This window comes from Mobula birostris, chromosome 23 (assembly GCF_030028105.1).
Source record: "Mobula birostris isolate sMobBir1 chromosome 23, sMobBir1.hap1, whole genome shotgun sequence".
Classification (NCBI taxonomy): domain Eukaryota; kingdom Metazoa; phylum Chordata; class Chondrichthyes; order Myliobatiformes; family Myliobatidae; genus Mobula; species Mobula birostris.
In genome coordinates, this window is record NC_092392.1 from 28,067,721 (window position 1) to 28,089,951 (window position 22,231).

The 22,231-nt window shown below is 45.3% G+C and overlaps 1 protein-coding gene across 8 annotated transcripts in view; it reads right to left on the reverse strand.

Moving 5' to 3' along the window:
- Window positions 1-8,365: 8,365 nt before the first annotated feature.
- sema3d (sema domain, immunoglobulin domain (Ig), short basic domain, secreted, (semaphorin) 3D) overlaps window positions 8,366-22,231 on the reverse strand; it is a 258,748-nt gene continuing 244,882 nt past the window's right edge. For all 8 annotated transcript variants that reach the window (XM_072241690.1, XM_072241691.1, XM_072241695.1 and 5 more), the window contains one exon: window positions 8,366-12,610. In XM_072241690.1, the coding sequence (XP_072097791.1) occupies window positions 12,218-12,610 (393 nt within the window). In that variant the 3' untranslated portion in view covers window positions 8,366-12,217. The remainder of the gene's footprint in view (window positions 12,611-22,231) is intronic.

Below are 22,231 nucleotides of genomic sequence, written 5' to 3' on the forward strand. Positions count from 1 at the left end.
GCGACATACCAAAAATACCCTTCATGATGTTATAAATCTATCAGGTCTTCCTTCAGCCTCCTTACTCCAGGGAAAGCAATCTGAGCCTATCAAGTCTCTCCTTACGACCCACACCCTCTGGTCCTGGCAGCATCCTCATGACCCTCTACTTTCTGGGGTGGTAGTAGAAGCAGTTCCATTACAGACTTTTAAATAAGCAGATAAATGTAAGGAAAATTGAGGGATATGGACATTGTGTGGGTAAATTGAGGGATATGGCTGCAGCTATGGGATACAGCTATTTGATTACTAATTTAAATGCAAGAAAATCTGCTGATGCTGGAAATCCAAAGCAACACACAAGATACTGGAGGAACTCAACGGGTCAGGCAGCATCTATGGAAAAAGAGCAAATAGTCGATGTTTCAGTCTGAGACCCTTCATCGGGACTCACTGTACCGGTAACACTGTCATCGCCAACACTAATTCCAACAATCTCAAGAGAATTAAGAACCTAGATTCCATTGCCATCAATGCCAGTTCCAATGACCCCAGACACCTTCAACCTACTAATTGCATCGTCTGTAACTCCAGCTCCAGCCTGGACCTTGACCGTCCAGGCCAAGACTTTACACACATCCCCTGGAACCCCAGTCTCTCCTTCCCCCACCACCACTCTGCAGTTCTGTGTCTCTCAGGCCCCACCGTCAACTCTTAGGTCCACAGAGCCTCCCTCTTCCTCCCACCCCAACTTCCGTGAATACTCCGACTCTCCTCTCTCTTCAGATACTACCAACACTCTTCCCTCCTCTGATCCCAGCCCTCATCCATGCCGGGTCTTCACAATTCCCTCTGTCCTTCCCCTCTCTAAGGCAGAACATTCTGCCCTCACCTCGTCTTTGTCCCCCCTGTACCCACATCTCAGTGAGTACCGCGCCTGCAATGACGCTGAGCTCTTCTTCCGCTGCCTCCATCTCCACACCTGCTTCTTTGGTAAAGACTCTCCTGTCTGCACCGATGACTCCTTCTTCCAACTTGAGCCCCCCTCCTCTTCCTGAACAACTCACTCTGGTCTTCTGCCTGCTCTGGATCTATTTATCACTAACCGCCGACAAGACATCAACCATCTCGATTTTAATCTTCTCTCCAATTCTAATCTCACTCCACTTTCCACTCTGAGCTCTCTACTCCCGCCGCACTAATCTTAACCTCAACGTTAAATCTGTAGGGGAGTGCTATAGCAGTCTGGTGGACTGATCTCCACCTTGCTGAGGCCAGACGACAACTCCTGGACACCTCCTCTTACTTACCCCCTGACCAGGACCCCGCTAAGCAGCACCAGGCCATTATCTACCACACCACCACTGACCTTATTGACTCTGGAGATCTCCCACCAGCCTCATAGTTCCCTTACCCTGCACCTCCCATTTATACCTGCTACCCAAGACCTGAGTTCTGATGAAGGGTCTTGGCCCAAAACGTCAACTGTCTGCTCTTTTCCATAGATGCTGCCTGGCCCGCCGCATTCCTCCAGCATTTTGTGTGTGTTGCTCTAATTAAATGGTTCACCACAACACTGTGTGCCAAAGAGCCTGTCCCTGTGCTATACTGTTCTATGCTCTATCAAATGAAGGGGCATCTCACTAAAACCCATCCAATATTGAAAGGCCAAAATAGAGTGGATATGCAGGGGATGTTTCCTATAGGATCAGAGCCACAGCCTCAGAATAGGACGTCCCTTTAGAATAAGGCTGTGGAGGAACTTCTTTAGCTAGAAGTTGGTGAATCTGTGGAATTCATTGTCACAGACGGCTGTGAAGACCAAGTCATTTAATATATTTAAAATGGAGGTTGATAGGTTCTTGACTAGTAAGAGTGTCTAAGGTTACAGGGAGAAGGCAGGAAAATATGGCTGAGAGGGAAAATAAATCAGGTATGATCAAATGGCAGAGCAGACTCGATGAGATGAATGGATGAATGGCCTAATTCTGCTTCTATGTGTTATTGTTTTACTTAGTACCTCTCTAAATAACAAACAGTGTGGAGGGACTGAGTGAGTTACCTCCATGTCTGAGGAATTGGAGACAGTTTCCACTCTATAACATGTAGTACAGGCTGCGGATCAAAAGGCAGTTTTTATGTGTTCCAGACAGGGATATCACACCGGTGTCTATACCATCAGTATTATCTTGCATTACCCCAAAGCTCAATGTATCTTCTGTTACATCCATGGCCATTTCATTCTGACCCTCTCTTGCTGGAAATGACTGACAACTCTGAAGCAGTGTTTGTGCAGTCCCACCCTGTGGGCGGCATGGCAACGTAGTGGTTAGAGCAATTCCTCTACAGCACCAACAATCACCGCTCAGGGTTCAATTCCTGCTGAGAGCTTTGACCAGTGACCAATCCAGACATTGGAAGTTTGAGGGGAGGAGATTTCACTCAGGTCTTCTGCCTGAATAGAAATAGTCAGCAGTGGGTCGTGGAAGCAGAATAGAGCTTCGACTAGCGGCCAATCTGCATTTGGGATTGATGGGCAAGAGCAAACTAAAGGAAGGCAGGGGCCAGCGCAGCAGCCGTTGTCTGAGTGGACAGAGAGTGGTGATCTTGAGGCTTTAGCTCTTCGAGGTTTCAACAAAGAGAAGCTTTAGTAAGAGAAAGAAAGCAAAGAAAAGAAAAGCTCCAACTACTTATTTTTTCTTCCTTCCTTTCTTAATATCTGCTGAATTAGGACAGTAGGGATGCCAGACAGGATAGTGGAAAGCTCCTCTTGTGGGATGTAAAAGGCAGGGAGACCTCCAGTGTCCCTGATGTCCTTAACTGTGAGAAGCGCATCCAACTGCAGCTTCTAACACTCTGTGCTAAGGAGCTGGAGCTGGAGCTGGAACTGGATGAACTCTGGATCACTCAGGAGGGGTGATAGATAGGACATATAAAGAGATGGTTACACCCAAGGTGCAGGACACAGGAACCTGGGTGACAGTCAGGAAGGGGAAAGGGGTTAAGGAGCCAGTGCAGAGTACCCCTGTGGCCATCCCCCTCAAAACAGGTATACCACTTTGGGTACTGTCGGTGGGGAGGTGGGGTGGAGGGGGGGGATGACCTAGCAGAGCAAATTCACACAATGATCGGTCTCTGGCACTGAATCTGGCTCTGTGACTCAGAAGGGAGAGGGGGAAAGAAAAGGCACGTTGTGGTGATTGGGGACTTATAAATTCGGGGAACAGACAGGAGGCTCTGAGAGCAAGAACAAGATTCCCGGATGGTACGTTGCCTCCCAGGTGCCAGGGTCCAGGATATCTCGGATTGAGTCCTTAGCATTCCTAAGTGGGAGGGTGAACAGATGGAAGTTGTGTTGTATGTAGATACCAATGATATGGGTAGGATGAGTTACAAGGTTCTGCATAGGGAGTTCAGGAAGTTAGGTGCTAAATTAAAGGTAGGACCTCCAGGGTTGTGATCTCAAGATTGCTACCTGTGCCATGTGCTAGTGAGGCCAGAACTAGGAAGGTTCTACAGTTTAATACATGGCTGAGGAGTTGGTGTAGGAGGGAGGGCATAAGATTTTTGGATTATTGGACTCTCTTCCAGGGAAGGTAGGACCTGCGTAGATGGGATGGTTTTCAGCTGAACTGGAGGGGGACTAATATGCTAGCAGGAAAATTTGTTAAAGCTGCATGGTTGGGTTTAAAGTAGATTTGCAGGGGAATGGGAACCAGAGTGCCTGAACAGTTAGTGGAGAAGCTCTGGAGGCAGATGTTGGTAAGACATCAATCAGACAGCAATCCAAAGGTTGAGCATGAGGCTACTAGTGTCCTGAGTTGCATCTATTTCAATGCAAGAATTATCGTAGGAGAGGCAGATTAGCTCTGGGCATGGATCAACACCTGGAATTATGACTTTGTAACCATTAGTGAGACTTGGTTGCAGGAGGGGCAGGACTGGCAGCTCTGTATTCTGTAGTTACGCTGATTTAGACATGACAGTGGGAGGGATTAAAGGAGGAGGGTTGGCGTTACTAGTTAGGGAAAATGTCACGGCAGTGCTCTATCATGACAGAATGGAGAATCCAACAAGTGAAGCGTTATGGGTGGAACTGAGAAAAACGAAAGGCATGACCACATTAATGGCACAATATTACAGACCACTCAACAGTCCAGAGGATTTAGAGCACACATTTATAAAGAGATTGCAGGTTGTTCTGATAAACATAAGGTTGTTGTGGTATGAAATTTTAACTTTCCACATATTAACTGGGAATCCCACTCTGTAACAGGACTGTATGGGATAGAGTTTGTCAGATTTGTTCACAGAAGTTTTTTACATCAGTACGCAGAAGTCCCAATGAGACTGCACGTGATACTCGATCTGCAACTAGGGAATGAGACAGGGCAGGTGACAGAAGTTTGTGTAGGGGGACACTTTGCATCCAGTGACCACAATGCCATTAGTTTCAAAGTAAATATGCAAAGAGATAGGCCTGGTCTGTGGGTTGAGATTCTAAATTGCAGAAAGACCGATTTTGATGGTATCATAAATGATCTGGCAAGTGTGGATTGGGACAGACTGTTTTCTGGCAAAAGTATGTTTGGAAAGTGGGAGGCCTTCAAAAATGAAATTTTGAGAGTACAAAGTTGTTTGGGCCTGTCACAAAAAGCAAGGTAAAGATAACAAATGTAGAGAACCTTGGTTTTCAAGAGATATTGAGGCCCCGGTCAAGAGAAAAAAAGGAGGTGCTTGGCATGTATAGGCAAATAGGAAGAAATGAGGTGTTTATGGAGTACAAGAAATGCAAGAGGGCACTTAAGAAAGAAATCAGGCAGGCTAAAAGGCGGCATGAAGTTGCCCTGGCAGACAAGGTGAAGGAGAATCCCAAGGGATTCTACAAATATGTTAAGAGCAAAAGGATTGCTAGGGACAACATTGTTCCTCTGAAAGACCAGAATAGTAATCCATGTGTGGAGCCACAACAGATGGGGGAGATCTTAAATGTATTCTTTGCATCTATATTTATTCAGGAGACAGATACAGAGTCTATAGCAGTGAAGCAAAGCAGCATCGACTTCATGGACCCTGAAAACATTACAGAGGAAGAGGTGTTAGCTACCCTGAGGCAAATCAGGGTGGATAAATCCCCAGAGCCTAACAAGGTGTTCCCTTGGATCCTACGAGAGGAAGGGCAGAAATCGCCAGGACCCTAGCGGAGATATTTAAAACATCCTTAGCCACAGGAGAGGTACCAGAGGATTAGAGGATAGCTATCATGCTGCTGGTTTAAAAAGGCTCCAAGCAAAAGCCAGGAAATTATAGGCCAGTGAGTCTGACATCAGTTGTGAGAAAGTTATTGGAAGGATTCTAAGGAACCAGATATATAAGTATTTGGATAGACATGGGCTGATTAAGGATAGTCAACATGACTTCAAGCATGGTAGGTTATGTCTTCCCAACCTTATAGAGTTTTTTGAGGAAGTTACCAGGAAAGTGGATGAAGACAAGGCAGTGGATCGTGTCTGCATGGACTTTAGTAAGGCACTTGGCAAGGTCCTACATGGGAGACTGGACAAGAAGGTTCAATCATTCGGTATTTAGGATGAGGTAGAAAATTGGATTAGGCATTGGCTTTTTGGGAGAAGCCCAAGAATGGTTGTAGAGCATTGTAGCTTTGACTGGAGCCCTCTGACTTGTGGTGTGCCGCAGGGATCAGTGTAGGGTCCTGTATTGTTGTCATCTATAATGTGGTTATAATGTGATGATAATGTGGTTAACTGAGTCAGCAAATTTGCAGATGAAACTAAGATTGGAGGTGTAGTGGACAGTGAGGAGAGCTATCATGGCTTGCAGCGGGATCTGGACCAGCTGAAAAAATGGGCTAAAAATGGCAGATGGAATTTAATGCAGACAAGTGTGAGCTTTTGCTCTTCAGTAGGACCAGCCAGGGTAGATCTTACACAGTAAGCGGTAGGGCACTGAGGAGTGTGGTAGAACAAAGAGATCTGGGAATACAGGTACATAATTTGTTGAAAGTGGTGTCACAGGTAGTTAGGGCTGTAAAGAAAACTTTTGGCACATTGGCCTTCATAAATCAATGTATTGAGTGGAAGAGATGGGATGTTACGTTGAAGTTGCATAAGACATTGGTGAGGCCTAATGTGAAGTATTGTGTGTAGTTTTGGTCATCTGCCTACAGGAAAGAAATAACCAAGGTTGAAAGAGTGCAGAGATCATTTACAAGGATGTTGCTGGGTCCAGAGGACCTGAGTTAGAAGGAAAGATTGAATAGGTTAGGACTGCATACTTTAGAACACAGATTGAGAGGAGGTTCGATAGAAATATACAACATACGAGGGGTATGGATATGGTTGATGCAAGCAGGAATTTTCCACTGAGATTGGGTGGGACTACAACCAGAGGTCATGATTAAGGTTGAAAGCTGAAAAATTTAAGGGGAACATGAGGAGAAACTTCTTCATTCAGAGGCCCATGAGAGTGTAGAATGAGCTGCCATCACAAGTGGTCTATACGAGCTTGATTTCAATGATTAAGAGAAGTTTGGATAATAGGGGCATGGAGGGCTATGGTTCCAGTGCAGGTCAATGGGAGTAGGCAGCTTTCATGGTTTTGGCATGGACTAGATGGGCTGAAGGGCAGTTTCCATGCTGTACTTCTCTATGACACTATGACCCCATTGTCTGTTAGGAGTTTGTACATTTTCCCCGTGACAGTGTGGCGTTCCTTCAGGTCCTCTGGCTTCCTCCCACACCTACCACATTCCAACGATGTACAGGTTAGCATCAGCAAGTGTAGGCATTTTGTGGTGGCATCACAAGCACGGTGACACTTGCAGCCTGCTCCCAGCCCATCCTCAGTCTGTGTTGGTTATTGATGTAAATGACATATTTGGCCATATTTTGCGATGTATGCATGACAGATAAAGCCAATGTCTCATCTTATTAAACACGAGAAGGTCTGCAGATGCTGGAAATCCAGAGGAACACAAGTGAAACGCTGAAGGAACTCAACAGCTCAGGCAGCACCTGTGCAGATGAATAAACAGTCGAGGTTTTGGGCTGAGACGCTGCTTCAGGACTGAGAAGGAAGGGGGAAGACACCAGAATAAAAATGTAGGGGGGAAGAGGAGGAGGATAGCTGGAAGATGATAGGTGAATCCAGGTGGATGGGAAAGGTCAAGAGCTGGAGAAGAAAGAATCAGATAGGAGAGGAGAGAAGACCACAGGAGAAAGGGAAGGAGGAGGGACACAAGGGGAATTAAAAGGCAGGTGAGAGGACGTAAAAGGTCAGAGTGGGGAATAGAGGAAGGGGCACAGGAAAAGGTCCTGGATTGATGTGTTGGAATGGGAATGGAAATCGGAATTAAAATGGTCGGACACAGGGAAGTTCTATCTGTGGCGGATGGTGTGGACCCTTGACAAAGTGGTCGCCCGATTTATGACTGATCTCAGCAATGTGGAGGAGGCCACATTGGGAGCACTGGATACAATATGTGGCCCTGGCAGATTTGCAGGTGAAATGTTGCCTCACCTGGAAGGTCTGTTTGGGGTCCTGAATGGAGGTGAGGGAGGAGGTTTATAGGCAAGTGTGACACTTAGGCCACCTACAGGGATAAGGGCTGGGAGAGAGGTTAGTGGGGAGGGACAAATAGACAAGGGAGTCGCAGAGGGAGCAATCCCAGCAGAACGCAGAGAGTGGGAGAAGGTAAAGATTTGTTTGGTGGTATGATTGACCCCATTGGAGATGGCGAATTTGTAGAGAATGAGGTGTTGGACACAGAGGTCACTGGGGTGTTAGGTAAGGACAAGAGGAACATTATCACTGTTAAGGCAGTGAGAAGATTGGGTAAGCGTAGAGGTACGGGAAATGGAAGAGATACGGGAAATGGAGGAGATGCGGATGAGGGCAGCATCAGCAGTAGAGAGAGGGAAACCCTATTCTTTAAAGAAGGAGGACATCTTGGAAGTACTTTAAAGCAGAGGCCCCCTGTCCCATCTCTGACTCCTCTGCAGTTGCATTAATATTTTCATAAGCACGAGAATATCTGCAGATGCTGGAAATCCAGAGCAACACACACCCAAAATGCTGGAGGAACTCAGCAGGCCAGGCACCATCTATGGAAATGAATAGACAGTCAACGTTTTGGGCCGAGACCCTTCATGAGTTCTGATGAAGGGTCTCCGCCAAAAACGTCGACTGTTTACTCCTTTCCATAGATGCTGCCTGGCCTGCTGAGTTCCTCCAGCATTTTGTGTGTGCTGCTCAACATTTTTACAAAGATTCCGGAAAACATTGACCAGGAAGTGTTGAAGAATCTAACATTTATCTCAGGAATGGTTTATATGTAATGCAACATTAACGAGAAGGAACGTTTAGATCATTTTAATGACAAGAATCTACTTTATTAAAATAATACCAAAATATACATTCAAATTCCACTCCCAGGATATGAATACAATGACTCGCTATATTTAACATCTTTACATGGAAAAATCTGATCCTTCAAGGAGTAACGTTCTGGTAATAGGAATGGTATGGATACTTGGCTCCATCCTCTGAAGAACCATTGACCAGTATTGTTCAATGAAGCACAGGTGGCGATGGGTCAGGATATGGGAGCAAGGTAGGATATTGGGTTGAGAGATACCACAGCAACAACCTCTCACTCACCATCAGTCAAACTGAAGGACTGATTGTTGGCTTTCGGATGGGGGGGTGAGGGTGAACATGCCAGTCTACGTCAGGGCATTGTGGTAGAGGAAGTCAGTGCCCAGAAACATTTTCCCAAGGTGAGGGGATATAATTTTATATTGATTGGAGGAAAGCAGAAGAGAAATGTCAAAGGTAGGAATTTTTTTAATACAGAGAGTGATAGGTGTGTGGAACGTGCTGCCAGGGGTGGTGGTAGAGGCAGATACATTAGGAGCATTTAAGAAACTCAGATTGGCAGGTGGATGATAGAAAATGGAGGGCTACGTGGAAGGGAGGGGTTAGATTGAACTTCGAATAGGTTAAAAGGTTGTTACAACATTGTGGGCTGAAGGGCCTGTATTGTGATGTATTGCTCTATGTTCTTTAAATTCCTGGGTGTTAGCATATCTGATCCCTAATGCGAGGTTCACCAGATTGATTCCTGGGATGGCAGGACTTTCATATGATGAAAGACTGGAGCGACTAGGCTTATACTCGCTGGGATTTAGAAGATTGAGGGGGGATCTTATTGAAACGTATAAAATCCTAAAGGGATTGGACAGGCTAGATGCAGGAAGATTGTTCCCGATGTTGGGGAAGTCCAGAATGAGGAATCACAGTTTGAGGATAAAGGGGAAGCCTTTTAGGACCAAGATTAGGAAAAACTTCTTCACACAGAGAGTGGTGAATCTGTGGAATTCTCTGCCACAGGAAACAGTTGAGGCCAGTTCATTGGCTATATTTAAGAGGGAGTTAGATACGGCCCTTGTGGCTAAAGGGATCAGGGGGTATGGGGGGAAGGCAGGTACAGGGTTCTGAGTTGGAAGATCAGCCATGATCAAACTGAATGGCAGTGCAGGCTTGAAAGGCCGAATGGCCTACTCCTGCACCTATTTTCTATGTTTCTATCACCTTAAAATTATGCTCCCTCATATTAGCCATTTCCACCCTTTGAAAATGCCTTCGATCTGTGCCTCTTATCATCTTGTACATCAAGTCACCTCTCATTCATCCTCCTACGCTAGAAAGAGAAAAGCCCTAACTCACTCAAACTTTCCTCAGAAAACGTGCTCTTTAATCCAGGCAGAATCCTGTTAAACGTCCTCTCCTCAGAGCTTGTCTTGGCTAAGTTCGTGCTGACTGATTGACACGCTGGTGTTTCAAGTAATGTCACTGACTCACAACTCTAATAACCCAGGTTTAATCCTGGTCACAGGTGCTGTCAGTATGGACTTTGTTTGCTCTCTCTATGAGCAAGTGGGTTTCCCTGGGTGGTCTGGTTCGCTCCCACGTGCAGACTAGTTGGATAACAGGCTGCTGTAATGTGTCCCTTGTCTGTAGGCGAATTCAGGAAGATGTTAATGAGTACCTGTGGGAGAGTAAAGGCTACCAGGAAATCAGACACAGGAGACTGCAGAACTGCAGTCTGGAGCAAAAAATGAGCTGCTGGCAGGAACTCAATGGATCAGGAAGCATCTGTGGAGGGAAATGGACAGTCGATACTTTGGGTTTGACCCATGAGGGTCTCGACCCATAATGTCAACTTCACAGGTTACAAGAAAGGTGGAGGCAATGGGTCTGATGCAACACTGCAGTGAGAGCTAGCATAGACAAAATGGACTGAATGGCCTCCTGATAGTGAAGGATGAGAAACATTACTTGGATGAGGAACATTACTTGAATGTAAACCATTAAACTGTAGGATTGGAAGGACATGCTGATGATGAGAAGGAGTTGCTTACTCAGCCTAACGGACTATTCAACCTTTCAATGGTCTAAGCGGTATATTACGAACAAACACCAGGTTAAAGGGGATGGACAATACACTCATTTCTGTGAGCTGGCATTTCTCACTCAACAGACACCACTCTGGCTGGAACCCGGAAGAGAGAGATGGGCCTTCAGCACCACTCTGAGCTCCCCTCCCTGACCAGAACAGATAGCTTCCAAGGAGATGGACCTGGCTGATGTGACAGTGTCCACGGAGACCCACCTGAGTGACAACAGCCCTGGAGTGCCAGGAATATTCAGCAGAGGAGTTGTTGGATCTTTCCCTTGGACAGAGGGTTATGGACTGTCAATGTTCACAAATCTTGTTTGTTTGAAGGTGACATTTCTAGGAAATCATACATCAACTCAACTATAAAAGAACCTCTAAGAAGGCTCAACTAGTAAATAAAACTGAACTCTAAGCTAAGGAGTAAGGAATTTGTTTTGCAGTGACACATACACCAAAGTTCTGTCACTTCAGCTCCTTGCTGAAACTTTCCTGTATACATGTTAACTTAAACAGGTTTGCTAAATTCATTATATTATCAACAAAAAAGTAAGTAATAACACAGGGAGGAAAACAGCAATCAGGAAGTGGAATTATTAATTCTCAAGCCTTCCTGCAAGCCTCTTTCCAAAACTTTCGGTCACCATGGGCTCCATTCGGGAGGGTCTCCACTGAAGAGACACACTGTGCACGTGGTGATCTGATTTGTCCTGCTGGGTTTCTCTCCTTTCACCTTAATGAAGTGTCAGACATCTGTCCATCTTTGTTCCGTGCAACCAAACTGTGGCAAGGTTTCCTCTGGGAACTGCCAACCCAAACAGGTGCAGTATAGTTGAGAGCCCTGTGTGTTGTATCCCCAGGGTACTTGCCTGCCTAACCTCCACAGAGGTTCTTCCTGTCCCCACCAGCCAACATATTAAGAAGAAAAGACGTTCTTGCCCATTATCAAAACAAGGAACATCACCAAATCTTTTACAGGGTAGAAGCACAGTAATTATCTTACAGCACAACCGACCATGAAAGCAGCTGTGTAAGATTCGTCTTCTGTTTACATTTAGTAATAAGTCACATGCATAAATACCATGAACATTTACAACAAAAAAAAGAATAACATTGTCCCATTATACTGGGCTGATGTTGATGAAGAAGCTGACGGAATGTGCTCGGTGATTATCAGTGTTGGCCACTGAATCACAGAAAAGGCACCAGTTGATTTCTAATGACTGCTAGCAGTGTCCAGAGTTGAGTTTTAAAGCAACACCAATGATTATGGCAACAATCCAGCACTGGACCCACCAACTTCAGACTTGCCGTTCGGTCAGAACAATGACCGCAACCTCTAGATGTCACCGTAGGTGTTTCCTCAGGAGGACATGGGGTGAGGTGTTGCAACCTCGAGGAGATGCTCCTCGGACATGTCCTCCGCCACTGAGGAATGTGACCGTGAAGAGCTGTACCTTGGAGTGTGAGGAGATGTGAGATAGACACATAGAGCTCTACAGCTCAGAAACAGGCCCTTTGGCTCATCGAGTCCATGCTGAGTAGAGAGATCCTTTAGAGCTGGAGTGCTCTGTGGTCTGCTGGGCTGAATGATGTAAATTCTACAGAATGTAGCCTTAGAGAAGAATGCATCGTCAGAGTGTGGATACCCTGAGCACGTTGTGTGAGATTGAAAGTCCTTGCTTCAGCGGAGTGCAGAGTGTTCGCGGAGTTCGGCCACTCGGCTTGAGGCTGGGACCCCCGTTCTCCTGCGGCACCGGCCTAGGCGTGGTGCCGTCGGTTCCTGTTCTTCTTCATCTCCTGCACGTGCTTCCACTTTCCGGCTCCCTTGTTCCGCTGCCGCCTCTTCTCACGGTGCCACAGCTGCTCACAGTAGTCGTCCACGGTGAAGGTGGCGCTGCTCAGCAGCTGGACGTACTCCTTGTATCTCAGCCGCGACTCCGAGGCAAAGTCCCGGCTCCTCACTTCCTCCTCCGCCGCCTTCTGGGCGCTCAGCATCTGCTCGTTCGCGATAACCCGCAGATCCAGCCTGACGATGGTGTGAGTGAAGGACTGCTCTTCTGCTCTGCACAGGTACAGCCCAGCGTCCCGACTCTCCACCCTTCTGATCAACAGGCCGTGTTCAGTTTTGACAATTCGCTCGTCACTTTTTACCTAAGGGACAGATATTAAACAGATGAGATATCAGTGAAAAGAGGTGTATACAGCCCAGTCCATCACAGCTGAAGCCCTCCCCATTGAGCACATCTACACAGAGTGCTGCCATAAGAAAGCAGCATCCATCATCATCAAGAAAATATACTCTTGTCCAGTATTAAAACAGGATCATCAAAGCTTTTATAGGGTAGAAGCACAGTAATTATCTTACAACATAACCGACCATGGGAATGGTTGTATAAGATTCGTCTCCTGAACCACCAGCCAAGCCATCTCGCTAACACCATCAGCAGGAGATACAGGAGCCTTAGGTCCCATATCACCAGGTTCAGAAACAGTTAATACCCTTCAACAATCAGGCTCCTGAACCGGAGTCAAAAATTTCACTCACCACAGCACTGAACTGATTCCACAACCCACAGGCTCGCTTTCAAGGACTCTACAATTCATGATCTCAGTATTATTTATTTTTTATCTGTAGAATTTGGCCTCTTTCACACATTTGCTGTTTGTCTTTGTTTACATAGAGTTCTTTTATTAATTCTATTGTATTTCCTTATTTTCCTGTAAAAGTCTGCAAGAAAATAAGTCAAACACAAGGAATTCTGCAGATGCTGGAAATTCAAGCAACACACATCAAAGTTGCTGGTGAACGCAGCAGGCCAGGCAGCATCTGTAGGAAGAGGTACAGTCGACGTTTCGGGCCGAGACCCTTCGTCATACGTAGTTTGATAATACAATTACATTGACTCTGACTTGGCAATGACTTATTGTGTAGGAGGAGGCCATTTGGCCCCTTATTCCTCTTGCTAGCTCCAGCTAAAGGCCAGCTCTTCCATCAGATCAGTAGATGGGATAAGTTGTTGGCTAACAAATGCAACCATAATCCAGAGACAAGATCTGCCTCTGGATTCTGGAACAACAGGGAATCAGCTGTATGGTTCTGTCACATCTTCAGATATGATTTAATTATTTATTCAGAATGTTTCACCCTAGCCTTTTGTAGGGCCAGCACTGGTAATATCATATACTGTAATATAGCAAAGGTACAGGAGCCTGAAGACACACACTCGATGATTCAGGAATAGCTGCTTCTCCCCCACCATCAGATTTCTGACGGTCCATGAACCCATGAACACTACCTCACTATTCCTCTTTTACACTATTTATTTATTGTTACTTATCGTCGTTTTTTTTTGTGTGCCTTGCAGCCACAGAACAACAAATTAAACAACCTATGTCAATGGTAATAAACCTGATTCTTATTTGGAGATAGTCATTGTTGATCAGCTGAGGTGAAGGGGCTGTTCCATGCTGTAGAGTTCTATATTTATTTTATATATCTAGCGATACTGTGAGGAGTTGGCCTCTCCAGCGCTTTGAGACGTGTTGCCCCAGCAACCCCCGACAAACCTGATTAACCCTGACCTAATCACAGGACAATTTACAATGACCAATTAACCTTCCAGGTACGCCTTTGGAATGTGGGAGGAAACCAGAGAACCTGGGGAAAACCCAGGCATTCCACAGTGGGGACGTACAGAGACTCCTTACAGAACAGTGCCGGAATTGAACTCAAAACTCCAGAGCGCCCTGAGCTGTAATAGCGTGGCGCTAACCACTACGTTACCATGGCGATCATACTTTAACAGCATATTCTTATCTTTTGCCAGATTTTCAATGAAGCTTTTCTAAAATATTCCTGTATTGTCACAAATGAATTATTGATGTAACTAATTAGAAACACACATTGATTCAAATTTTCATTTGCATTCTCCAGTGATAGCGACATTAGTATTGGAGTAATCATACACTTGGGATTGATCTGAAGCAGCGGAGAGATGTACAAGAAATCAATACACATTAATCAAATGCTTAAACGAACTCTGCAGCAGCGGGCTTTATGGAACCAACAGATCTCTCAATTTTGAACCCATTTTCATGGTTATAAATTTTAATGTAGTTGTACACTGCAATTTAATTAGCTTTGTAATGAAAAATAATTGTTTAAAATGTACTTAGAGTTTTATTTTTATTTTGATGGATGCATTTCAACACCAGTGTTTGTCCTTAAAGCAATGCTTTTTTGAGCAATGATAGAATTTTGCAAACTTGTTTCTCCTGCCTTTGTTGGAGATGAGGAGGGTCTGTCTGCAAGAAACAGAGAGGGATTGGCAGGTTGAATGAAGATGAGGCATTTACCTTGGTGGGGTATTTAGAACAGTGAGGCCAGTTTTGCCTTGGTGAGATATTTAGAACAGGAAGGCAGGATTTGCCTTGGTGGGGTAGTTAGAACAGGGAGGCAGGATTTGCCTTGGTGGGGTATTTAAAAAGGGTCTCAGCTTGAAATATTGACTGTTTATTTCTCTCCATAGATGCTGCCTGTCTTGCTGGGTTCTTATGCTACACAACACAGAGTCTGCATTTACGTGAGAAGCTGAACAATCAGTACAGTGGATTCTGGTTAATTGGGACACATTGGGACCAATTAAGGGGCTGCATCAATTAGCCAAAGTTTTATGGAAATAGTTAAAAATATATAAAAACGTCAAAGTACCATTAACTGAGTAACAGATTAAATATTTAAATGAAATACAGAACAAATTAGAACACTAATACTACTACTACAGCACTATAAAACTGTGGTTCCTGACAGTTTTCAATGAGGAATTCACCTAGTGTATGCTGACATGTTCTTTTGATTGACTGTAAATGAACAAAATTAGTGCAGACATCTACTGAAGATAATGGGCTGCCTTCAGACAATGCTTTCAATGATTGCATCCTCCAAATCTTCATTTTCATTGTAACATTCAAGATGATTGGCGATACCTTCAAGTTCTTCATTGGTCCTAACTTGTTGAAGTAGTGAAATCACCTTATTTCCACTCCCGGCCGTTTCTGGCATCTCCAAGCCTGAGTACTAGAAAACGCGGTGAGCAAAACAGTTCTGAATTGTCTTACTGCTTATTTCTCACCAACTAGCAGCAACAAATATCACTGCTTTTGAACACAAACACTTACAACTAACACTATTTAAAAACTGTTCTCTCTAAGGAAAGTCTAATGACTACACAAGTGTACATGACTGACACTAGTTACAAACTTTGGCAAGTCTCCTGTCCTAATTAACCAGCATTGTGTCCAAATAAATAAAGAGAATCCCGGATATTTTCTCAATTAGCTTTGTTCTTTAAGAGTTATCCCAAGTAAGCAGCTGGCCCTATTTACTGATGGCCCAATAACTGGAATCCACTGCATTATAACCTTTCAGAGTCAAAAGCTGAGCCTTGGGAACATCTGCTCACATCTGAGATTGGGTGTAAAAACTCACATGATTGCACAGTAAGTTTATAGAAGGCAAATGCTCTGGAGAAACAACATTGCCCTAGGTCAACAGCCAGCACTCCTCTCCTCTCGTCTGTTCAGAGCACGGCCAGCACCCCATTGGCTTAGGTCAAATGCCAGCTCTCCTCTCCACTTGTCTGTTCCGAGAGATCTGACATTACAAATTAATCATTATGTCAGTCTCCTTTCCACAGCTAAAACAATGCATCTGTCTGCTGTGAACGCAGCAGCTTCAAAGCATACTTCACTCCCACTGTTCGTGGGTGAGGGACATAATGGACAGGGTGTTCAACAGAGGATGACAGACCAGTGTCCACATACAGTAAATAATCACTGGTTGGTGCTCAGACGGACAATGTCTGTAACAGTTACTGCACCAGATTCTCCAGATTAAACCCATGGTTAGTCCTTAGCTTTAGGACCTTGCTTCTCACTTAAAGTGATCATTCAAAATGCAATTAGCTAAAAGGTCAAAGCATGTAAACTCCATTAGATACGGATCTACCTCTGGCTCACAGTGTGTGGAGTGACTTATCCAGAGTCCTTGGGCACTACAGGAGAAAGGACTTTGCTTTTTACAGTCATCTGTGTACAAAGTCATACACAGCACGGGCCCTTCGGCCCAACAAGTCCATGCCATTCACTGAGATGATCCTAATTTTTTGCATTGTATTGGCATTGGTCTTACTGGTAGTCAAAAAATGCTTTTTCCAAGTGCAGTCACTGAGGGGAAATTGTCAACCAATTTATGCACAACAACCTCCTTCAGAGAGGGAAATGAAAATGAACAGAGAGGATGATGATTATGTTGCTGGTCTAAGGGACATAGTTCCAATCCCACCACAGCCACTGGGAGTGTATGTTCAAGGAGTTTGAAAGAAAAGGGGAAGCCATTCATCGTAACAAAACAGTGAACTCGTCAGAAGTCCACCTGGGTCTTCTGGCTGAGGAAATCTGTTGTTGTTTATGTGATGCCCAGCCCATCACTGTGGGGTTTCTGAACTGTCTACACAGTTCAAGGACAGTCATGAATGGCTATCGATGGTATCGGGACACCACAACGTCATGGGTCAAATGGCCTGTACTGTACAGTACTGTCCTGTACTCTATGTTCTAAACGGTGGGAAGCAAAAAGCTGAAGGTTCATCCCTGTGAATATTGAAAGCTCAAAATAACATCTTCCCTCAAGGAATTCAAAATATCAAGGTTTTAATTGAACGGTGATGCTGTGCTGCAGGACACATCTGCACTGAAAACAGCTGAAAAGTGGGCGTGCAAGAACAAGAGTCTGAATTGTGAGTTTTACACCCCTTCAGGAACTCCGGTCACTCAGAGGGAGCAGTGGGCCTGCTGACAGGCTTCGATTTACAGAAGACCCTGCCTGTTCCCAGGAGGTGGCTGGCCGGGAAACAGAATGCAAACCACAGACCCAAAGGTGAAGGCCACGGAATAACCCTCTAAGTCATTTAGCTTCAGTGACGGCTCTCCCTTCCTCCCTCATTTCCGTCTGGGAGCCGTAATGAGTCCCACAGGACACATTATCTTTCAACATAACCATCGGCAATGGGCTCCTTTCTAATGTCACAACATTTAGAATGGTAATGCAAACATTTAGACCACTCCAAGCAATTCCACCAGGGTAGGTCTTCAAAGTACAAGAGGAAGAGCGGTTTATACTGTTGTAAGTTGCTTATTATTATTTAGAAATACACACGGAACAGACCCTTCCGGCCCAATGAGCTTGCCACTCAGTAACCCATCTATTGAACCCTGGCCTCATCACATGATAATTTACAATGACCAATTAGCCTACTAGTCAGCACATCTCTGGAATATGGGAGAAAATCAAAGTACCCAGAGGAAACCCACGTGTTCACGGGGAGAACATCCAAACTCCTTACGGACAGAGCTGATATTGAACTCTGAACTCTGACGGCCTGTGCTGGTATAGCATTGCGCTAACTGCTATGTCACCATGGCACCCTCACTGCACCTCTAGTGAGTTATCTCCAGTATGTTTCATTCGAGAGAGAGAGAGAGAGATTTACATTTCTACATTGTGGCTCAAGAATGCCAACATCACCCAGTGGTTTACAGGGATGGGAAGGGTTTCTGAAGTCATTGTTGTGCCAGTTAGTTTCAGCACAGACAGCAATTTGATGCCAACCGATGATCTGATTTTGCAGTGTTGATTAAATAACAAATCCTGCTCTGGGTTCTAAGAATGAATCCCTGCAGAGTGTTACAGGGCTTGCAGAGAAAGTAGCCAGAACTTGCTTGAACATCTCATTCCAAAGACAGGCTTGACAGTACAATTTTCCCCTCAGTTCTCCAGGGATCTACCATCCAGCAGTGGGTATGCTGGGATCTGTGTTGGGTAGGGGGCTGGCCTTTGTGGGCCAGATTCCCTAGTGTCGCTCTCTAGTGCTCGCTTCCTGGAAGACGAGCTGGATTGCCTTTGTCTGTGGCTGACCCAATGTGAGATGAGGAACTGTTGCATCCTTGTGCTTGCAGAAACATGGCTCCAAGACAACATCCCATGCACTATGAATTTTCAGGTCATGCCACTCAGGAACGTGTGCTAATATTATATTGTAACTATGTACTGCATCATATGTGCTGCAAGCTGTGTGTGACTCTATGTATTGTGTTTTGTACCTTGATGCCAGAAAAAAAAGATGTTTCATTTAACTGTATACCTGTTGAACGATAATTAAACTTGAACTTGAAAGTTCTGCTCATTGCTTACACTGATATTGAAACAAGAGACAGTAACGACCCTGGCATGGTTGGCACACTAACATTCCAGGAACTGTGTTTCTTAAAGTGAGTAGTACCAGTTTTAAGACATAGAACTCAGAACAATACAGCACAGTACAGGACCTGTGTTTTCACTGTATCTCAGTACATGTAATAATAATAAGCCAGTTCTAATTCCAGTGTCACCCCTACCCATGGTGGTATCCCTTGTTGTAGGGAGACGACAGAAGAGACGCCAGTCTGGAGGAATGTTTCAGCTGAGTCACTCCAGCCTGTCTCCGCAGGAGGCCGCTGGCGTTAGGACCATTCCTCCTCATTGTCTTACTGAACACGTGTGTCGGATAAATAAAATATACCACAGGATTCATTTCCTGTGCTGTCACTCAGAGATTCTGGAGGGATGGATGGAATATAATTTTAAATCCTGCCTGCCTTCTGATGATCAAAGGGTCAAATGATATGAAAGCATAAAAGCATATTCCGTGACCTCAGTCTTAATGATTCAAAGTTTAATAAAGGGGCGAAATAATTGTTTCTGCCATAGGGATGCATGCTCAATATAATGACAAAATCTTCATAACGCTCAGCCCCTAGTAACCTGAGGATATGATATATGGTTCATTAAATTGGTTATCTGCAGCAGATTCTCAGTTAACCTTTGAGAGGCTCCAATTCTGTTATCTACTACTACATGTCCTGGGTGGCGGGGTGGAGATACGTCTCTACCAAAGGAGGTGTGAGGTGCTCCTTCCTTTGCTAGCCGGCAGGTCACCCTTGGGCAAGGTGTAGCACCTGCTTAGTACCCCCACCTCCCCACCCCCGATCAGGGTCACGTGAAGCCATGGGAGCAGCTGGTGCAGATCACAATTCCTGGTTGTGTGACCACTGACACCAGGCAGACAGTCTCTGAAGTGTATTGATAACGGCTGGGGTCACCCGTCTTGTAAAGACACTGCCCAGAAGAAGGCAATGGCAAACCACTTCTGTAGGAAAAATAGTCATGAAAAGACTGTGATCGCCTATATCATAAGATACGGCACATAACGATGGTGATGACTACTTGCTGTACAGCACATTGTGCCTACATTGTCACAATCAACAGAAGCAGAAAACAGAATCAAAAGTATTAAAAGAGATTAGTAGTCCTGTTGTGATACCAGCCCACCCACCAATTCACAAATCCCAGGCATTACATCAGAAGGTAACACGGAAGCATCAGTGATCGGCGGGTGCTGGGGTTGATAAGGATTGAGTCCCATCCGTTGAACTTGAGGCTCACTGGCTGGAGCCCCAGTCTGCATGTCTTTGAGAGCCTGCTGGGGTAGTTGAAGGCCCAGTGTCTGAATATCTGAGTCCAAATCCAAGTCTGCTGGAAGCCGAAGGACACAGACTGTCTTGGGGTTAGAGGACTATGTATGTGCATCGGTGTGAGGGAGGGACAGGGAGGGACGGGGAGGGGGGATGTCTTGCTCTTGTTTTGTTGCTTGCTGGGCTCTGTCTTGTTGTTGCTTGTGTTGTTCTGCCAAACATTGCAGGAATCCCATGTTGGCACTAGAATGTGTGGCAATACTCTCAGGGTGCACCCTGCACATCCTTACAGTACTGTGTAACAGTCTTAGGCAGAGTGCTGTAATAATTTTATGTACTGCTGCAAAACAAACCCAAAATTCATGATATATGAGATCGATGACAAACCTGATTCTGATAAGCATCTCTACTGTGGACTGAGAGTGGGAAGGGGGTAGGGAGAGGGGAATCATGGTTGGGAAAAGGGGAAGGGAGAGGAGATGGAGCTGGAAGTGCCAGAGAGACGTTCTGTAATGATCAATAAACCAATTGTTTGGAATCAAATGACCTTGCCTGGTGTCTCAGGGCTGGGTGTGTTAGCACCCTTGCTACCCCTGCCCCTGCCTTGCCACTCTTTCTCTGCCACCTGTCCCTCCCACGGCAGTACCCACTCACCATTCCAAACATCCTGTGTTCCAGCCAGAATTACAAACTCGCTCTCCACTCCACATTGACAAATACAGTACTGTGCAAAGGTGTTAGGAACCCTGGCTATATATATGTGCCTTAGACTTTCACGTTGTAGGTGCGTTGGTTGTTAAAACAAACAACAGATTTCACTGAAAGTTTTGATGTACATGAGATGAGCAAACTTGATCTTCAATCTTGGATCCTGAAGCATGGAGTACTGAGAAACCTGAACCGCTACTCCAACACAGTCAGGTTTAGTGGGAGTCCCAAAACTAGAACAGAGAGCCCATTGGACACAATCCAAGGACAAACATCCCCTACCTTCCCAGCGACTCAACCAATCTCCTGTTTCCATCAGTCCAGTCTCTGAAAATGATTTCAATGGGAAATAATACTCGAGCTGAGGGCCCGGATCGGGGGGGACAGTGTCAGGGTGAGGGGTCAACTATACACTGAAACAAATCCCATCAAGCGAACACTGGTGACTGCTGACAAGGGCCAGGTCTGGGATTCCCTCCCTAGTTCCACTACAGCCTCCCTTCCTCCCTTCAAACCTGCCACTTTGATCTTGTTTACAACCAGCCATTCTGAAATCTGTTTGCACTACTGTTTGTTTCTCCTCCCCCACCTTCTCGTTGTGGCCTCTGCCCCCTTCATTTCCAGTCCCGATGAAGGGTTTTGGCTCGAAATATCAACCGGAGATGCTGCTTGACCTGTTGAGTTCCTCCAGCTTTTTCTGTGTGTTGCCCAAGACTACTGCGTTATTTTTAATTGAAAATTCTCCTGCTGGCTGCTGTGGGGTGTTTGATGAATCTTAAGGTACACTATACATTGATTAAAAAGTTTAAGCAGAATCTTTCATCTTCTGTCATTGTCTCATATTCCCTGAGGCTCCTGTGCATCTGTCTGCATGTCTCACTTCCTCTGATCCAGAAATCCTGCCCATCTTCCTCCCTTTGCTTGTTCAATAGTACACCTGAAACCAACAAGACTCCATCGCCTTCTCTCAGCCAGCATCACTGTTTATGGCATTTATGTATCATAGGATAAGTGCAAGCAGGCCTTTTCCACTGAGGCTGGGTGGGACTACAACTAGAGGTCATGGGTTAAGATGAAAAGTTTAAGGGGAACATGAGGGGAAACTTCTTCACTCAGAGCATTGTGAGAGTGTGGAACGAGCTGCCAGCACAAGTGGTGTGTGCGAGCTCGATTTCAACATTTATGAGAGGTTTGGATAGGTACATTGATAGCAGGATATGGAGAGCTATGGTCCTGCTGCAGGACAATGGGAGTAGGCAGTTTAAATAGTTTGGCACAGAGTAGATGGGCCAAAGGGCTTGTTTCTGTGCTGTTCTTTTCTAAGACTCTAGGGTCATGTATGGTACAGATACTTACAAATACAAATTGTGGGGGGCTTCTTCACACAGAGAGTGGTGGGAGTATGGAATGAGCTCCCAGACGAGGTGGTAAATGCGGGTTCTTTTTTAACATTTAAGAATAAATTGGACAGATACATGGATGGGATGTGTATGG